This window comes from Botryllus schlosseri, chromosome 5, assembly GCF_051294905.1.
Source record: "Botryllus schlosseri isolate E-star chromosome 5, Bs_hap1, whole genome shotgun sequence".
NCBI lineage: Eukaryota > Metazoa > Chordata > Ascidiacea > Stolidobranchia > Styelidae > Botryllus > Botryllus schlosseri.
This window is the reverse complement of record NC_137240.1, coordinates 1,940,086-1,960,865: the sequence shown is the minus strand read 5'-3', so window position 1 is coordinate 1,960,865 and position 20,780 is coordinate 1,940,086. Positions and strand designations below refer to the sequence as shown.

The following is a 20,780-nucleotide window of genomic DNA, read 5'->3' as shown; positions in this document are numbered from 1 at the left end:
AGGCGCGCGCAGCCTAGCGCATAAGGGATTTTTCGCAAAAGCCAGTATCGGTCTATGTAGATTTTAATTGTGTTGCATGCCGAGATGAGCGACTAACTTGCGAATTGTATATCTTGATGATGTCATTGTCATCTAACACTGCAGCAAGTTTCAAGATCACCACCAACTGATTAGGGTAGTAATTGCGTTATCAACGTCGAGTATCTATAATTGTGATATGACATATAACCTACGGCGAATTGTTGCGATTGCTGCGATGCGATTGACCATAACTGCTAGAATTAGTCAATGGTGACATAACAATGGGAAGACGGGAGTTTCCGTTCCACAGTCACATTCGATACACGCACTAACTTATTATCACTGGTTTGTCGTTGGTTAACAATTCCCGCGTTCGTCGGAGTAATTTCACTTTCTGTCTCTACATCTTCATACCTTCCTGAAATCAATGATGGGCGTGTAGTAATTTCTGTCATACTTTCATTTACTCTATCCTAATTAGAGCCCGACCGATAATGGATTTTTGGGCCGATAGCGATAAAACCGATATCTAACATCTTCACCGATATATCCAGCCGATATTCAAAAGATGTGGAATGAACCTTAAAAACGCATTTTAAAAACTTCAGAGCATTTATCTGAACAGCTTTACAGCCATTGCTATTTTTGGACATGAGATAAACTAGAAAAGGTGTGTCTGGACACCTGTAAAGTGAAAGCTATGTACATTGTACAATGTACATTGTACAATGTACATTGTACATGTGCATTGTGCAATCTATCAATATTTCGAGTCCAGCGTTCAGAGATTATAGTTTTCTGATTTCCTATAACTATGCTGTGACGCCACGAAAACTGCCGATATTTTTTCAGCTTCAATTACCGATACCGATATTTCTTGCAAAGTGTGATATCTACTCGATATTCTCGGCGAACCAACCGGTTGGGCTCTAATCCTAATACTTTTGATTGTGAGTAAATAATTGTCTAGTTTGTTTATTGTGCTCCTGGGCTGCTATATTTGGTATACCGTACGACTTCCGCACCTTTTGTGAGACTGCGACTATCAAACAATAAAAGGATATCTGGAGAATCCGCTCGTGTCAAGTCTCGCGCGTAGGCCGAAACACTATTGCCAATACAACACATCAAGACCGACGTTGAGCAGCCCTGCCTCTGCTGTTGGCCGTGATCTCTAGTCACTGATCACGAACTCCTCGAGTGTGTTTTTAATTGTCTACCTGACTTTAGGCGTCGTGCTAGTAGGTCGCGTGGCCGCCGACTTAAGGCCGTTTTATGTTGAGGCATTGATACGCTGCAGCTTTAGTGCGAAGCTCAGTGGTAAAGCATTTTCTATCAAAAAATCCAACTGTTACACGTTTGTCTGGATACTATCGTTTGTTGCCAATAGGTCAAAAATTGTATCATATTGTAATCGATTTTATTAACGAAATTATTGCATGGTCACAAAATATATTAAACACAAATATCCTTCTTGATTGCATATGCTTACGCTTTCCAACAGCATGTATACTTGTTCAACTGCTCTAAAAATAAAGTACTGCGATTGTAAACCTGCCACATGTCAATATATGTGAGGGCGTTGGTTTTGGTATGTAGGCTACTATCCCTAGCAACATCACACACCTTTTCAATTTATACGACTGGATAGCTGGCCTGGGTTGCAACACCGCACTGGTTTCCCGCGTTCTTTGACATCTTGATGTATCCTTCCATTCCCCATTGCTTTCCCCAGCTGAAATTCACGAATATATAGAAGCGGGTCACAGACAAGAAGGCTCGCATTTTTTACCTGTTTTTGACAAGCCAGTAGTCTTTTCCTTGTTCTGATCCGTACCCTACAATCAGCACGCCGTGGTCAAGAAAGGTGGAGCTGCATCTCGGCTCACTGTAAAGGCCTGGAACGAAAAGGCAAACCATTTCCCTACCACGAGTGATATTCTTTATCAACTTTAACCAGGGTTGTAAACAAGCCATAAGGTCCCGAGTCACAATGAGTCAATCGATATCGAAGGCCTCGCATTCATTTACTCATTTTCTCACTCTTTACGTGTTTATTCAAACCAATAAAATACAATTTCTTGGCCTATTTTTCAGTATCGTTCCTGGTACACGAGACTTGAATCGAGTCATATATATGTTGTCTTGAGTCACAGGATTTGGTCCAGTCATGCGCAATGACTGAGTACAAGTCGAGTCAATACGCAAAGTGACTCAAGACGACATAAAATGTATCGGAGGGTACGATTCGAACAGACCACTCACCACTCTTGTAAAGGTGAAAGCTTTGTTGAGAAGCATCGATGGCAATGGAAATTGGGCCCACGGTGGACACGGCTTTTTCCAACGCTTTCTCGTCGCCATGTGGAGTGACATCCACACAGCTCGAGATGGTAGCGCCAATGTTTGCCTTTGAGTATTCGCACGGGCTCTCGTCCTGGAAATAGTTGTTAGACGAAATCAGCACATTATTTGTCATAACCTCCCTCTATATTCTCTACGAAAAACAACTCGAATATGATTAAGGATGACTAGCGCAGATGCGGATCGAAAACTCTATCTCTAAAACTAGACAACCGAAATCATTGTGCTATACCGGTATATAGGTATACCAGAAACTGCATGGGACATATACGACGAATGGCATGTATTGCAGATTTTTTGATCTTCAGTTATTTTTCAAATAGTATTTCAATATCGCCCTGTCATTTAAGTGATACTAGAAGTCAGTATAGTCTACAAAAATATTGTAGCGACTCCGCTACGGCCTATACTCGAAGCAATAACGGGATCTCGTCATTTGCCCCTGCCGCCTGCTCCTAAAAACAATAAAGCTAACGGAAAACACCACAAGTCTATGCAGTTACAATATTATATTGTTACGGCAGAATAAACAGCGATGCTCACGGGCAAATGTACCGGACCTCTTTATGACAATCTAGTTTTCAAATACACATTGTCTTACTGATCTACACCGAGAAATGAACTGCCTTGGAAGTGACATTCCAATTACAAATCCAAATTAAAAACAACGCTTCGCTATCCACGTCCAAATTGATAAGTAGCTTTCTAGTACTGAAGTTCAAATGTAGGCGTGTAGTGCAACGTTTATGCTACCGCCAATTTGAGAAGTCGATCAATATTTAGATTTTCGGGATCAGTGCTATAGTTATTTAGATTAATATCATGTATTATAAATTCTTAGCTATTACGATAAATTGCACTATCACAGTGTGATTAGTAGCCTACGAGTTTTTATAGATAAAATAGGGCGCCCACGATGAATCCAATGTATTGAGTTCGAATTAGTACTACCATGACGTCACGAATTTTCAATTGTGACGTAACAATTGATTGGCATGTATAGTTCTTCAGACGAAAAAGGTTCCCGACCACTGCCGTAGATACTCACGTAGCATCGTCAGTGACCAACTGACCATGCCGTGTCCCAGCCAATTTATCCGCGCAGAGATTACGATCGGTACATCCGCTCAATCCTGCGAATACAAAGCCAACTATACCTACTAGTTCATGCCCTAACTACTTATACTACTACTACTACTACTACTACTACGACTACTACTACTTCATGCCACTGCTGCCTGCTACTAATACCTTTCGCTACCAAACCTAGAGTCATACTCTTTTGCATCCATCTTCAACCACGTTCCCAGTTTAAATCCCTTACTACATGCGGTATCTCGCCATACCGCGCGTAACCTAAATTCCAAACGGCAAATACAGAACATTATGAAAATCCCGGGTTCACGGGCTTTGGAGCAGCCGTAAATTTGAACTGTTCCAGCTTCGGCTCCGGAACTTTCTTCTATCATACATTAGCTCCGGCTCCAGCTCCGGATCCGCATTATTACCGGAGATTGGCATTGGGACGCAACAATGCTGTCTGGCTCTTTTTCTCTTGAGCTATTCTCTCGTTACGCCAAACAGCATTGTTGCGTCCCAATGCCAATCTCCGGTAATAATGCCGATTCAGCAATCTCCGGTAATAATGCCGATTCAGCAATCCGGCCCACCAAGTACTTAATTTTCCTATATCCGGCCCGCCGACTGGAGAAGTTGCCCGCCCCTGCTCTACGCCATTTCTGTGCACAGCATTAAAATTCAGGCCTGCTGTTCAATTATGATAAATCAGCAGATGTGGTTGTGGCATATATAATAGCATCTTATAAAATAGGTCGGAGCCGGAGCTACTCCTCAAATAACGGGCTCCAGCTCCGGCTCCGCCTCCGGCTCCGCCTCCAGAGCTTATGTAGAGCTCCAGCTCCGGCTCCAGCTCCGGTGAAAATGCACGGCTCCGGGGCTCCGGCTCCGGGCTCCGGCTCCGGCCCCAAAGCCCTGGTTTACACAATATCATTCCGGTAATCATATAGTATGCTGTAGTACAGGGTACTATCAGCTGTATTAGGCCCTTAATACGCGCAGACATTTCAGAGTATAATATCTTCAGCCATGGCCATGCTTCAGCTAACACAGCAACTGCACGCGACAAAATCCATATAAAGCACCTCATGTCCAGCCGGTCCCGACCATGGCCTCAAACGCTAAGCGCACAGCCGGTTAACTTTAAGACACGTCACCTGGCGTATAACCTTTGGCAACGGCCTCTTTGTGACTCAAATCGGAGATCATGGATTGATCGGCATTTGTGCAATCCAACTCAAAGAATTGAACAATATTTTGGCCAACGTACCACTGCTTTGTAAGGGTACGAAGCTTCGGTGTCGATGCCGCCATTTGCGATGACGTAGTCAAACGCATTGTCCATGAGACCGCCTTCGCAGCTGAAATCTCCCTCTGGCTTGCTGCAGTCCATCAAGTTCTGTTCGCTGAGAGAGACGAGCTCTCCGGTGGCCTTGAAGTGCTGGCCTTCGATGGATCCGGTCTGCGAATCAAAGGTTAGCAGTTCATTGAATATTATTGTAGTGATCGTAATAAAAAGACTGTATATGCTGTATCCAATCGGAATGTTCATTTAAAAGAGAAGTGGCCTGGTGGTCAGAACGAAGTAGGCCTACTTCGACAAATTTGAAGAACGCAAGTAGGTCCTGATTACTTGTGGTACCTATTTACGGAGGCTATGTTTTGATGATGACTATTGCCACGTTTACTTCAAGCCAAATCCTTATCACGTTTTTGATTTTGCCAAGTACATCTTATGATAGTGTATTTCGTAGTAAGCCGCCGTTATACCGTTTCTATGTCACGGGTACAAAATAAAACCATAAGCTGAACATTTTAAGGAGTCAGTGATGAAAAATATCAATATTCATTGTTATATTTTTTATTTTTTGGAAAATACAAATTCGATGATATTTTGAATATGTGATGTGCTAGAAAAAACTAAAGGCAGATGAGAAATCAGCGCGAAAAATACATCGAAAATCACGTGCTCACGTTTTCATTTGAAAAAATCGAGTGAAAATTCGTTGACCAGTTATGTTGAAATAGATTTTCATAACTTTATGGGTCAATCTGGTGGAGAAATCCGGTATCGCGGAAACACAATATAATTCCGAATATTACAGCTACTTGTGGCGTCATTATAGTCATTCAGCATTGTATAGTCACGTGGGCACATCTTGCAACTTCGAAATATGTCACAGGCAATTGACTAACAAATAGGAAGTTTCATCTCGATCTACTTTCTCAAACTAATTAGTTAGGTTTACTGCGGGCCTCGAGTACATTTGACAGGTCTTACTTGTAGGCTAATTGAGTAGGCATTTATATAGCATTAAATACTCAGGTAACATCAATGATTACTATGACCACCTCAGTATAAATGCTTAGCAGACGAAGTTGAATACCCTGCTCATTTCATGGTGTGTTCATATACGATATTATGCCCATAAGGCGAAAATAGTCGACTATATGGTATAGCACACATGAATAAATCGGTTCCTATTCGAAACCATCCTCATAGATTAGAGAAGGTTTTGATGCGATTATCTCTGCACCGAAATTCCTGTATTCACTTACAGTACTGAAAGCCCAACATGATCCACACTGCGCTTGATCCTTAACTGGTGTTACGTATCCTTTCGTTCTCCAGTCGACCGTAGTGGGCGCTGATCCATACGTGTGTTGAAGGATGTAAGCTGACGTGTTGCTGCATCCAGGAGTATTTCTGGGTCCCACGATCGGGGTTCCGAGGAACATTCTGGCAAATTCATCGCTCTCCTGTCAATGCAATTAAAGTTCATCCCATGCTTTATTGCAGGACTAGTCAACTATTTTTCGCTAGGGTTCAGTTAAAAAGGTTTAACATTCGCTTAGGTCCGTTATAACGTTCACAAAAAAACGTTCTACATACCATATATTCATATTGAAATGAACCCTATATTTTCGGCTGACGCTCGTCAGGAGTAGCCTAATCGTCAGCAACTAGTAGAGAATAGGGAAAAATGTATATTAACAATCGTGTCACCAAATCAGTCATACAAGTGCAATATGATACGGAATCCGGTAAAGCGGTGTTAACAAAGCATAAAGTGACTGTATTTATCGTAGGCTACTATTAGTCACAGCTAGTGGCAGAATTAGTAATATATATTTATTGCTGGTTCTTTACATCTTAGTTCTAAAGTAGTGTGAGCGGGTCGACGGCAGTGGTCAATCCACAGGTCGTTCAGATGCGAAATCTAATCATTATAAATAAGTCCATGTTTGAAGACGCTGACTGACAGCTGTAAGTAAACCCAAATATAGTGAGAATTGGCACTGTTTATTTGAGAAGAGCAGGAGAATTGTCTGGGAATTTGATACAGATAAGGCTCGAGTTCAGCGACAAATTTAGCTCGCCCAGCAGAGCAATCGAATCGGTATGGTTACCAACAATGTTTCCTCTAATTTTTGAAGCATCTGCGCACACCCACTAACTCCCTGCGCAGACCATTGGAAATTATAGGGATGGTGTGAACGTGAGGTTCACGTTCGCGTTCTGTGTGTGAACCTCGGGAATTTTGAGGTTCGCGTTCACAACAGAACCTTGGTAGGTTCTGCACTGTGAACCTTTCTCATATATTACAATTTTCACTTCATTATAGCATCTTTGGTTCAAATTTATTTCATTTCAACTCCGGGCCACTCTATGCATGGCTCTGACAGCATTAAAAATCAACACTAAACGAGCACTTTGCCAATCTCAAAAGTTTTACTTGCTTTGTAACAAAAGTTTGCTCGAAATATCCAGCTTTTCGTCTATGAATATTTAGTGACCCTCTGTTGTGAGCTAGACCTGCAACCACACAACATCACGAGCGACATACGTAGTCAGCAGCGAATGATGCTTATTCAACCAATCAATGAGATTGATAACGTTTCTGATGTAAAAATGTAGTAGGCGTACGGGGTCAATTTTGACTTCATATCTTTACTGCATCATTAATACCAAATCCGTGCGATTGAGGTGTTGGCTACGGCTGTATAATTTGTCGATGGGGTAATATCGGTAGCAAGTATAGGATCCCATTTTACACTCTGCTCAATATCAATGTAGCAATACTCAGACGCCGAATAGGCCTACATTGTCCGGTCTGGCCTAGACCGTTAAAGCGAAGGCTTTTATTCCCTAGTAAGTCTTCGTCGAAATTGTTGGCAAAGCGAAGGAAGATATTGATTTTATGGGAGTATTATATCCTTTGATTGCCTTAGTTGATACATTTAGCTACGTTTAAAACGCCAATATGTACTTCAGCATTGTGGCATTATGTGGCCCGAGTCATCGCTAGGTATCGCGTACATTAATATAGGCTATCACTTCATTGAAAGACAGGGTTGGAATTAGCAATATGACGTCACGTGACGTCATGAAGTTCACGTTCGCGTTCACACAGAACCTTTTAAAAAGGTTCGCGTTCACACGAACCTGAACCTTTCAGAGGTTCACACCATCCCTATATGGAAAACAGTGCGTAACGACTAAAAAAAGGTCATCGCTTTGGATTTTTTTGTGCGCAACCTAGATTTTCTGTGCGCAGAGACCGTGTCAGCACTGCGCATTTGCACACGTGCGCAGCTTAGAGGGAACATTGGTTACCAAATCTGCGAATCTGTTCATCCCGACGTCAAAAGTGTGTCTCCCTTCACGGAATTCCTTGTTGTGTTGATCCACAAAAGCGAGGTTCTTCTCCCACACATATCGACGAATGGCCTCCTCCCTCGAGTCGTAATAGTTTTTACCTGTTCATCAAGAGAATACTCACGAGATGCACAACCATTACTTGCTGTTACACTTAATGTGTTAGCAGCTGCATCGAAAATGCAGTGTCTCAAGCCATACCATGAACAGTTTTCCATTCCTCCCATTGATAGTCGGTGTGGCTGAGTTTTGCTGCCGTGCACGCAGCAATCACGCACGATAGAATAACAACAGCTTTCATCATCAATCTAATCTGTGTAAACTTCTAAAAACATAATTGCAAATACACTAGCTCAAGGCGACATCACAAATGTGCAATATAATGATCACTAGCCCATTCACTCGATGTGTTGCCGCATTGAAGTGTTGTTACCTGTAACTTTTTCTTCTGAGCAGTCAGTTTTAAGCGATTTCGACAAAGGGCGGCCTCATGACCAGAGCAAACACGTAACGCTTTAGTTTGCGGAACATCAATGACATGTGATGCATGTGCCTGTGCATTGTGCAATTGTGCATTTTGCAATGTACCATTGTCTTTTTTGGGGCACAACGAAGAGATATCTCTCGAAAATCAACAAAACAGACTGAGTCACGAGTTGTTCTGGAAACTTGGAATCCCGCATTGAAATCGGAAAGGGTGGAATATAATAATCGAATAGCGATCTTACATTGCGATCACCAAATCACAAATGCTTCAGTACATCAGATCAATACACCACCAGACTGCGATACAATGAAAAGAGGGAAGGTATCGCAACGACTTGGAGTAGTCCGGGGCCCACGAGTAGTGTTTGAAATCAGACAGCCACGTCCCACATGGATCTAGAGGCGATGTAAAGAAGAGGCGTGCGCACTTAATGCAAAGTAAAAGAAGATAATATAAGGACACTCGATAAAATGAGGTGGCATGTATCGGGATGCGAGGTTGATATATCAGTTCTTGGTCCGGTAATATCGAGCGCTGACTGTAGAATTTGCTTGTATTTTGACTCGAATGTAAACACTGGACAGTGGACATGCTCGGCGACTATTTTGCATTCGGATCCGTGTAAATAACGTGACATGGCTATAGCTTGGTATAGAAAAAAATCAATTAGAAGTCCAGTATGAACTCACTCTTAGTGAAAAGATTGTGTATTTTCACCCGCGTACCACCCCTAATATACGGGTGTGAAGATACACCCATCGTACTCGAAACCTGAACCTACCGCAGACTCATACTGTGGTATAAATTGAGTGCAATATTTTAATCCGAATTATGAATGCGCGCAGGAACTGAGGAAGGTATGCACCTAGGCATATAGGATTTGTGACCGCGATATAATTCTGAGCTACAGCTAGGTTCTGTTTTCGAGTACCATCCTTTACGGCCCTTCGGGTGTGAATACACAGTTACACATACTGAATACAAGCACACGCTAAGATTGTGCGTGTACACTGTACATGTACAACTGTGCATGGCTATACTGGGGACGGTTTCTCGTTTAGTAGGCTACCTCATGATCGAGCACGGCGTATTTACTCGGTCAGGTACATCTTTATAAGGAAATAATACTTCTATATATATTCACATGGACAACTTTTGTTAATCTCGTAAACACATGAAAGAATTGGAAAGCATTGTCCTGAAATTTTTCTGACCCCGTTAGCTAGCCTATGAGTATTATACAATATCATTCAATACGTGACATCGCAAAATATGTTTTAGAATTATGAGCTTATGAAATAACGAATGCGCAATTCAGCAGGGCCGTTTACGAGCGTTGTAAACGAGTCGAATACTGAATCACATGATTGGTCTTTTGAGATACCAACTTTATCAACCATGATCCAAACGCAATTCTGCGAAAATTAAAAATTCTCACTCAGTAACTGAGTCATCGTTATAAAATGGTATATTCTCAAACCCCACTTCATTGCGACAACGTCCGTAGAATTGTACATGAACGCACCAACCTTATGTTCAGTGCATCGTCTGCTTAACGAACCAAAGGACTGTATCGAAATCGCGGCCTTATAAGTAGCCTACTCAAGTCGCAAATATGCATCATTCAAGTTTGAGATTTCTCGATGGCGAGTGACTAATAGAAATCTGCGTGGCCCACTTTGGTAAACTTTCCGAACCGCGACTCGCATTTATTTCAAAACACACGCAGGTTTTTCAATGAATACTAGTCTACGAGCGGGATTACTGGACCATCGACATCTGACATTTTGCCTATAACAACACTTCCCCGTTACTTTTCATCGCTTGTTTTTATCATGTTATCGTCTATTACTTTTCATTCAGTGTGTATTTTCAATGTTCAATTGTTCATGTCACTCAATTATATTAGGCCTACATGTTCCAGGTCAGGGTGGGTGTTTGATTGAAAGTCATTTGAATTTCAGATTTTCATGACGGTTAGTCATATTTAGTGAGCTGATTGTCGATGTACAAAGTTCTTTTCAATTATCTACTAGTTGACTGACGATTACCCCTGACAACTGACAATTGCTCATTGATTCTGGCAAAACTCCTTATGCCGTTGAATTTGTATTATCGTGCAACCGCAATTTGAAACTTGAGTGTGTTATGCTAGGGTTTCCATATTTTGGAATTGGGAAGGGAGGACACTTTTTCAAAATTTTCAGACATAGAATTGCGGAGTAAAATTAGGAAAAAATGGTAATTTTTTCCCGACTTTGTGGTTGGTTGACTAAATAAAGGTCGTCACTTTCGTTCGAACCACGAATTTCCTATCCGTCATTTATGCCCATTTTCACTCGGATCTGTCCAGTATCTTAGCTCTAAAAGCTGTAAAGGAGGACGAATTGCGTAACGACCTTATATGACCGTGATATTGTGCAACCGCCTCTTATGACCAGAGTGTTTCTACTTCATTTTGATATTTTGTCATTTTTCATGTGTGCACAACGGCACATTCTGTACAATTTCATTGACCGCGGTGCAAAAGGCTCTGTCAGGCGATAAGCGCCAAATCTTTTGGTCATAATAAACAGCAATTAACCGCTAACAAGTGCCTGCTGAAAAAAATCGATGCGAATATACTATAGGGCTACCATACGTCCTCTTTTAAGAGGATTTGTTCTCTTTTTTGAAAGTATCCTCGGAGGACGCCCTTTTGTCCTCTTTTTTGAGATTTTGTCCTCTTTTTTGAAAATTTAGGTCATATTTAGAGCAAAATGCGAGTGATATGCCGTAAATTAGCACAAAAGTGACGCTCCGGCTGGGCGAGAAGTGGGCCTTTTTTTTAATCAACCATCCGGCAATGTGGAGGAAGAAACGGTATTTTGGGCTCTGAGCGTGAAAGTTGTATTTTTTGTCAACCGACCACAAAGTGGGCAAAATTCACCGATTTTTGAGAATTCTTCATTCTTCTCCGGTTTTGCAAGTCTCAAATTTTTGAAAAAGTGTCCTCTTTTTAGATTTCCAAAATATGGTAACCCTAATAAACTATATTCAATTGTATAATACGTTCTGTATCTCCCAGAGCATCTTCGTATGTCTAGTTCTACTCGAAGTAGCCTACATATGGAGTTTTTTTTATGAAATCAACAACTGAACTTAGGTAGCATCAGTGACAGCTTTCAGCCGGCGCGCCTCTCAGTAATTCACCACAACGGCTGTTCCTGTTCCGCGGCGACGCTAACCCACACGACTAATCATTGTGTTGCGGTGCTCCGATTGTTTGGAACAGTGCCGAATTTGTGAGTTTGATGGTTATTTTGGAGTTGTGCTATTTAATTCTTACTTTCGGAATTAGTGCGAATCAAGCTGTCGATTAGGGCTAGTTTTACTAAACGTAATCGGTCGGGTAGCCAGCTATACCGTCATAGCGGAAAAGGTGCGCACTGCGCATCCACAGCCAGAAAGTGTCACACGAAAACAGGATCTCAGAATTATATCACTGTTATAAACCCTACCTGCATACCTTCCTCAGTCTCTACGTACAAGAACCATTGGGATAAAATGCTTTTTGATTTATACCGTGGTGTGTGAGGCAGGTGATGGTTTCGTATACCACGGGTTCACGCCGTCTTATATCAAGAGTGTAGAACTGTAACCACACGCCATTTTCGCTAAGCTGTAGGACTACAAATTATGCTGCTTTTAGGCGGGCCAGCAGTAGAGCTCTCTAGGTATTCAAGTGCAAGGATGGTAGTTGTCCATATATCCCGTAAGTTATAGTAATCTATACTGAAACTTCGAATCGCATCAATGGCTATATTTTATAACAGAAATCACCCAAATGTCGGCGGCTAATTACGACCGCGCTAATCATAGAGGAACCGGGGAATGAGGCTGCTGCTGCGAAACTCAGGCTCCTCCGCAGACACGAGAGAACACGAAATCGACGTTAAAAAGGTAACGAAAAGAGACCTAAAATGCATACTGACACCAAAGGTACATCAATTAAAATCTCACAAAGTCTGAAATAGTCACGTAAAGCGATACCACGAACAACGCAGACACAAAAGTCGACGAAAAACGATAAACAGACACTTGATAAAACCAGACACTAAAAACCAGTCACGGCCACATGACATTATCACAGAAAATAGAAAAACAATCGAGATAAAACGCAGATTCGGGGAATATTCTATCTGCAGACAATCGCTCCGAAAATGTTGAGCTCACGTCCGTTTGGATGAATTCGATTACTTATTCGGCCGATGCTTGCATCTAAAAAGAATGAATATGTTGAAAATCGAAGCAGGTTACTGTATCGGAGGTATCGTCAATGTTCAGTAACTATAGGGTTACAATATTGTGAGATCCAAGAAAGGAGACACTTTTTACAAGTTACAAAAGATAGAATGGTGGACGATAAAATGGGTAGTTTGGGAATTTCTGGCTAATTTTACTGGGTTGACTAAATAAAGGGCTTCTTTCCGATTCTGCACCCAAAGGTCGGTCTTCGCGTATAATCGGTTGCACTTGACGTTTTTCAAATCAACCTACTGGCGAACGTGGTGTTTGTGCACTGTGCAAACTTCCTTTAATTCCGTCGAAAACCAGTTTTCACGACTATTATGATATTTTTTAATTGTCTTTGTACAATGTACAGTCACCTAACTCTGAAAGCTATAAAATGAGGACGGATTGCGAAAAAAAGGACATTTTACATTACTTGAAAAAAAGAGAACAAATCCTCTTGAAAGAGTACATATACCGAAGCATTTCTGCTTTTGCAGGACACTCAAGTAGCCTTAGACTACTTTCACTTCTCCTCAACTCTACTCTACTCGAGTAGAACTTTATGACGTTACTTCTACTTCTACTTGAATTACTACTTTGACCAATTATCTGCGCAAGTTTAATCAAACACTGCAACATCTTACATTTCAAACTACGGGGTAGCTGGCTTGGGTGGCGACCCCACAGTTGTTCTCATTGTTTCGGCTCATCTTGATGTAGCCAGACATGCCCCAGCCGGATCCCCAGCTGTTTTTTACAATCCAGTAATCGCTTCCCCCGTCGCTCCCGTATCCGACTGCCAGCACTCCGTGATCAAGCTGGGTAGAGCTGCAACCAGTGTCGCTGTACACACCTGTAATGAGACGCGTGTTGAGGGGTATATCAAAGAGATTCTTGGAGGTACAGAACTTAAATATATAATTGAATAGTATAATTGAAATGAACCCAAATATTTTCGGCTGATACTCGTTCGGGGTTATCGTCAGCAACTGGTAGAGAATTGGAAAGAACATTGTATATCAATTATTTCACAAAATCGCCGAATAACGAATACCATCGACCGAATTGAGTTGGCGGGCTCTTATACACAGACCTGGAGAGCTTGAAAAATTTTCATTTTTTCAAATTGCATTATCATCAGAATTACAGCTGCCTATTAAGGTTATACAAAAAGAACAGTTTTTCAGATTTTTGCGGCTATTAGTCCATTCCAGCTTGTAGGAGAAGTTATTCGAGTTCTTCATGGAAAATTAACTCATGGATTACCCACAGTAATCACCATATTTTCAACTATAACAACTTCGCTTGAGCCAAAATTGCAGTGCATCGTTGTATTAGACTACTAGGCAATTCCACGGGGTAGAAAGTAATATTTCAAAATAAACTTTTTTACTTATCGTCAACCAAGTTGAAATTTACGACAACGATCAACACTTCTGCCTAAATTAACCAGGTTGTTCAGTTCAAGCTGCAAACCTCTACCTATCTATCATAGTTACATATCACTAGCAAATTTTCAGCTTTTACTATTAAAGTACAATTAGAATTATAGCTATAGTTTTTTTTTCAATTTAGATTAGATTCCAACAAAAAAAATCAAGTTCACTTCATAACAAATCAGAGTTGATGCTCATAAGCACGAGAAAGGCAAGTGTCTGTGCACCAAGCTTAGCTCGATACAGTTTTTCTGTGGCATAGAGACATTTCACAAATCCGATTATAATTGGATTACCAGCATTTCGCCTGAACAAGTCTAGTGAGACGACTGTAATTTATCTAGTTATACAAGCCTGCCACCTACCGCTGTTGTAAAGCTGGAACGAGGTCTGCGACGCGTCGATGGCGATAGACACGGGTCCGACAGTTCCGACCGCCTTTTTCAGCGCGTTCTCATCTCCTCTCGGGGTGACGTCGACGCATGAACTGATGGTGGCTCCCACGTTTCTCTTCTTGTATTTACAAGTGTTCTCGTCCTGAGAAAAAAAACACAACTGAATAAGTCCAATAAGTTTTTTTCAGGCCAAGCTACTTCGTGAGGACAGACAGTTCCAACCAGAAATGAAGATAAGCAGTACAATTCCAACATTATGTGGAAAACACCTAATTTATCTACATAAGGTCTAAATTTGGTCAAAACTAGGGATTTTTGAGGTAAAAAATGTCAATTTTTTTTAGGCCAAACAAATCGCGCTACTAACTAGCAATAAACGTAAATGAGCAGCAGTTCGAACTCACGACTGCTTCGTAAGGGTAGGACGCTTCGGTGTCAATGCCGTGGTTTTCCATCACGTAATCGAATGCCAAGTCCATGAGCCCGCCTTCGCAGCTGAAATCACCCTCTGGCTTGCTGCAGTCCATCAAGTTCTGTTCGCTGAGAGAGACGAGCTCCCCGGTGGCCTTGTAATGTGCTCCTTCGATAGAGCCAGTCTGCGAATTAAAGGTTAGCAGTTGATTAAATTTTACTGTAGTGATCGTAATATAAACAAAGACTGTATTCAGTGTTATTCAAGGTTGTAACCAACTCACAAGGTTCCGAGTCGCAGGTCAATTTTACTTTTATAGTTTTGACTCGAGTCAAGTCGAGTCAATACACAAATCATTCAACAAGTCTAGTCAACGAAAAATTGCGACTCGAGTCCGACTTCGTATAATTCATCAAAATCTTCGTTAAAATCAGTAATATTCCTTAACGAAGTACTAGTACTTTTTAAGGGTCTTGTCCGCCCAGGACTGAAACAATACAGCGTCAGCCCTTTAAAAAAACGGTGATCGTGTGTTCGATTGAATTTCCGGTATAACACTGTTCAATGTACGTTAAACAAATTTTATTATATGGTTCGTAACGGCGTGAAAACTAATCGTCCGTGAATTGTTATCGGTTTAAGAAATGCAACCGTAATTTCAACTTGGGCGGACCAAGCAATTTTGGCCACCGACAGGTGTTACGTGTAAGTGAAGATCTTCTTAGAGGTACAGACTTCAATAAACGATAGAATAATATATTCATATTGAAATAAACCTGGGCATTTCCGATTGATACGATTGCTGATATACAATGTTCTTTCCATTTTTGCATTAGTTGCCGACGATTACCTCTGACGAGCATCATTCGAAAACATTCGAGTTTATTTCAATATCAACGCAACATTCTTCAATAGGTGAAACGAACTCACGGTGCTGAACGCCCAGCAAGAGCCGCACTGTCCTTGATTTTTAACGGGCGTGACATATCCTTTGGTTCTCCAATCAACCTCAGTTGGTAATTCGGCGTAGTTGTTGCTCGTGACATAGATACTCGTGTTCGTGCAGTGCGGTTGCGACTTGGGCACGTAAACATTCTTCATGAACATATTGACGAACTCCTCGTTTGTCTGCGATAAAGCAATGTTGGAAATGGCCAATTTACTATCCACAGAGTGTGTAACCAATATCGCATCTGCTATACTACATCTGCCAAACCCTAACCCAAAACCGATATCACTAGCCCTAGTCTGGCGTATAACAATTCACGCTCATACCGAGTGAAACATTCATTTTCGAATTTAGTAATACAATAACGATGCATTGCTTTCACAATAGTACTAGTTATTACGTCTACTCTATAATGCTAAATTCACCAAGTGCCGAATTCAATATGTCGAATTTACAGGTAACCGACCCCTTCCTATCATACAATTTAATCGCAATCATGGCGTTTTGAATCGATGGAAATTACAATACACGAGTGAATGAATGAATCGCAAAATGCAAGATCTAGTATTCTAATTGAGTAGGCTGAAATCGACTGGTACCCCGACTAAAACAGACCCCTTTTCAATTCCATGTAGAAGAAGAATTATCACCAATGCAAAGCTATGTCTCGTGGATGGTCATTGGCATTGGTCTCGGAAGTCGTATCATACTCACAAGGTCGGCGAACTTGTTCATAGCCACAGTGAAAGAGTGCTTTCCTTGTCTAGCCTCCATATTATGCAAGTCGACGAATTGCAAGTTCTTCTCCCAAACTGCTCGTCGATCGGCTTCCTCATTATCGCCGTAATAGAGTTTCTCTGAACAAATACATATGTTTCACACACAGCGTTATTGATATATCAAGGAAAAATCTCCAAGGTACTGAATCGTACGCGATAAAAGAACCAACAAAACATGAGGTCTTATCGAGAGCAGCCTATTAGCGGCTGACGCGGAGCCTTTCAAGGCTCTCTTAACTTGTTGCGTAGTACCGGTACTGCCTGACTATCCAATTCTTAATATTATATTCCTACGGGGAGGGTTTAGTTATGACTATTGACTATGTGCAGAAACTTTTTACGTAGGCACTGGCCTTCGTGTTCGTGCCATCAGTTCATTGTGACAATTCCGTTTGCTGGCAGCTCCTACAGAGGAGCGAATGACAGAACCTTCACATGGCAGATGTGATGTGTGGATAGTGAAATTAATTCTGCGATGGCATTACATTCCGAGCGTCAAGATCGTAAAGCGATAGGCCCAAAACCCAGAGAATTCGTGTCAACATATTTGTGGATTTCAGTAGCAAAACAATCGAAAGTATAACGACGGAGTCCAGAGTCCAGAAGCAATAAAGACCGATGGGCTAATGGTCATGAACCGGAACGCGATAATCTCTCCGATATGGATGCCATAAAAATTAACTAAACACGAGTAACTGATACAACTAGATTGCAACCTAAATGTTAATTCTCGAAGGTCATATCCAGGCTAGAAAGTTTTGAACTGCGTATTATAGGGCACGAGATACTATATGCGGTAAATACTCACCGTGCTTGGCTTTCCATTCCTCCCATTGGAAATCGGTATGGCTGTGAAGGGTCAGTTTGGCAGCGAGGGCAGACGCGATAAAGCAGGATAATACAACACACACTTTCATTCTGGTTTTCGGTACAAACTATTTACTAAAGAGATACTGAGAATCAAAATGTCAACAATAGTAATAAGCTGATTGAGTGATCAGCGAGGTGTTTCCGTCACGCACTGTCGAAATCCGATGGCGTATACAAGAACCGAGATTGTTTCGTCACGTGCGACCATACTTGCGACTCATTAGATGATATTCAACGCGTGGTTACTGACCACTGGTTGGTTAACGACAGCTCGGTTGCTGCTGCTCAATGCTCAGGCGTATTTCATTTCATTTCCACAAAAGTAATTGCGATGATTTGCTTTGCTTTTCTGGGTTAAATGAGAATTGTAGATGTTGTTGTACAGATGCGCAACTCGAGAAAGGCCGAGAACGTAAAATTAGTAACTCATGACGCCACCGTATTTCGACTACTCCATCCTGTATACGAGGTAAGTCGACTTGGGTCATTATTATCCAGAATCACAGCGTAATATACAGATGCTAACGCAAACATAAACTAGGCGATACGCTGGCAGAGTTTCTGATGCACACTTTATGCAATTGACATTCAGTACCATTTCGAAAAATGTGTTTATGAATCGAAAGCACAAGATTTAAATTGATTGGGTGCGGTACATTCTGGTATTGTTGCAAGGAGAGAATCTCGTAATATCTCAAGAAATCGTTCCCTTCTTCTTACATTGACGATGAGTCAACGCTCATGTGACCAATGACCATGTAGGTCAGTGGCTTTGTAAATCTGCAATAGCTGTAGCGAAAAGGTGCTCCTGATAAATCTGCATTCGCCGAAGGGAAAATGGGTCGCGCGTAACACTAGAATTCGTACAACGCTATTGTAGCTAAAGCGATGTCATTTTCGCGCAATTAGTAATTTTCACGGACATTCAGCAGCAAGTACATTGCACAGGGAACAGTCTGTCAGCCACAAATTACGGTCGTTTGAACACTCTAAAAGAGTGTGAGATTTTGAGCCAGGGACGAAGTCGACCGACTGGAAATAAAACAAATGAAAAGGTTGTATTTTATAAAGAGGATGGAATAATATCACCAACCACTGATAGCCCTACCCTACAGATATTTCCGTGCAACCTCAGTATTGAATAGTAACCAACCCACAATGCAAATTATTAAGTACACCGATAACAGCCAAAATGAAAGCTACCTATATCGGTATCATCATTGCTAAGAAATCAAGAACCCATATATTCATGGCCGATCTCGTATTCGGTACATACCCTTTCCCAGCACATCTGTATCGTAAGCTATGCAAATACGCATGCTTTTCATGGGTAGGCCGAATCATGCTATTACAGCGATGCGCGGTATTGGTCAACAGCAACATGATTTTATTCAATGACATTTTGTCACAATGAGTTTAGGAATTCAAATATGTACGAACGCCTGTGGCTGCTAGGATGCTAGCGGACGGCCATCCTTCTCACTCACTTTGTAGCTAATTCCACAGGAATTAAATCATCTTCTAGTGCGGATATTTCAGCATCGTTTGGGATATATCAACTATAACAAGGCATAACCGAAATTAAGGTCGAAGTTATTCTCGATTCGTAAACGTGACAGTCAGTTGGTGGCGGAAGCTTGCTACTACCTGCAAGCATATCTATGATATACCTCTTTGTTCATTCTCAGGACTGGTGTTCCAATTTGAATCACATGACTTCGCGTTAACCACGCCCATCACACGCCCGGCGCCCTCGGCTAAGGAATAGAACAGTCATCCCTCCCGATATACTCAGTGAAAACTAATAAACAACGTAGCTAGCAATTGGATCGTAGCTCAACGCAGGCAATCATGAGATACTGAGCAAGGTAATCTAATTCATTTGAGACTTCTCCAGTTCATTTTCTCTAATTTGGCAAACCAATTATATCACAGCACAACTGATAAACAAGCAGTTAAATACAGCACAAAAATACGCTGGCTAAGGTCCAACTACACCTTGGGAGTTCATCAAAATATCGCCTTCTGTTAACGACGCACACAGGTGACACAGCAAACACTCTGGCGGATATAGATCTCAGTTCAGTGCAATTAAATGCACAGCACATCAGGTGGAAACTATGACTTCCTCGTCGATTTCTGCGGCCATTTGTTCATGATTCATGAATGTTTACGAACCACACGGTTGCGAGTGATTCAGATTTTCAGTTGATCCGTGAAAATATGATCAATACACGCTGTAGCTTGATACTTGTAAACCATAGCAGGGACGTTTTTCAAAGACTTGATCGCAACAAGCTTAGAACATTGACTCTTGCTTTTAGCAACGTAATTCCAGCTACTGACGCCGTTTCTACAGTAGATTCTTCGTACTGCCTTTATAGCCTTCTTGGTAGTGGTAACATATACCGGTGTCTTTAGCAATAAAGAACTGCTAGTGCTATAACTGCTACCAAACCGCTCACGTCGACGATGTATCCTGAATGAATGCTAGCGTGAACGTAACCACCGCTATCGACACGGTCTGTTGTTCTCTCGAATCGGATTTCCAGCTGAGCTCTCGAATGCGAGAGTACGCGGCGCCCGACAATGCGATCTCAGAAATTATAGCGATATAGGTCTACTACAGAACTACAATACACAATGGAATTGTGTAATACGATGAATTGCTGAGGGACTTATCAAATACTAATTAGAGTCGAAAGGAATATGCACACATCTTCATTTTCCATTGTGTACCTACATGGACACAGTATTCTTATTCCTGACTTTGTTGCTAAGTAAATATGAATGGTTAAATTGCATGCTAAAGTTCTTTACCTCCAAGAGTATCTTACAAGTAAATCACAACTGACAGTCACTAATGCTTCTAACTTCCACGAATCATTGAAATCTCATTGGCGTAACAGTGGAACAACTGTGGTACTGTAAAATTGGTATCCTGATCCGGCGAATACATGTGCAGAGCGTGTTGGAGGTACTGAACTATTGAATAATATATCCATTTTCGGCGGACGCTCATGTACAGTACATTGTGCAACAAATCTATTAAAGG

General features: G+C 41.5%; 2 protein-coding genes across 3 annotated transcripts; both read right to left on the bottom strand.

Annotated features, from left to right (window-relative positions):
* Positions 1-1,419: 1,419 nt before the first annotated feature.
* Positions 1,420-10,405, bottom strand: LOC145438571 (procathepsin L-like). 2 transcript variants are annotated; one of them, XM_080315907.1, is made up of 9 exons: positions 10,402-10,405; positions 8,324-8,449; positions 8,081-8,223; positions 6,022-6,222; positions 4,733-4,924; positions 2,287-2,458; positions 1,814-1,919; positions 1,648-1,756; positions 1,420-1,547 (listed from the first exon to the last, which is right to left on the bottom strand). In XM_080315907.1, the coding sequence occupies exons 2-8, from the start codon at positions 8,424-8,426 to the stop codon at positions 1,657-1,659; spliced, it is 1,017 nt and encodes a 338-aa protein (XP_080172033.1). In that variant the 5' UTR covers positions 8,427-8,449; positions 10,402-10,405; the 3' UTR covers positions 1,420-1,547; positions 1,648-1,656. The 2 variants fall into 2 exon arrangements, with proteins under 2 accessions (XP_080172033.1, XP_080172034.1); XM_080315908.1 differs by having other exon boundaries at positions 1,420-1,542.
* Positions 10,406-12,390: 1,985 nt separating this feature from the next.
* On the bottom strand, positions 12,391-17,839 carry LOC145438568 (digestive cysteine proteinase 2-like). The gene is made up of 7 exons (XM_080315905.1): positions 17,664-17,839; positions 16,791-16,933; positions 16,058-16,255; positions 15,120-15,311; positions 14,686-14,857; positions 13,529-13,737; positions 12,391-12,869 (listed from the first exon to the last, which is right to left on the bottom strand). Exons 1-6 carry the CDS (start codon positions 17,770-17,772, stop codon positions 13,532-13,534), a joined length of 1,020 nt encoding a protein of 339 aa, XP_080172031.1. The 5' UTR covers positions 17,773-17,839; the 3' UTR covers positions 12,391-12,869; positions 13,529-13,531.
* Positions 17,840-20,780: the final 2,941 nt, after the last annotated feature.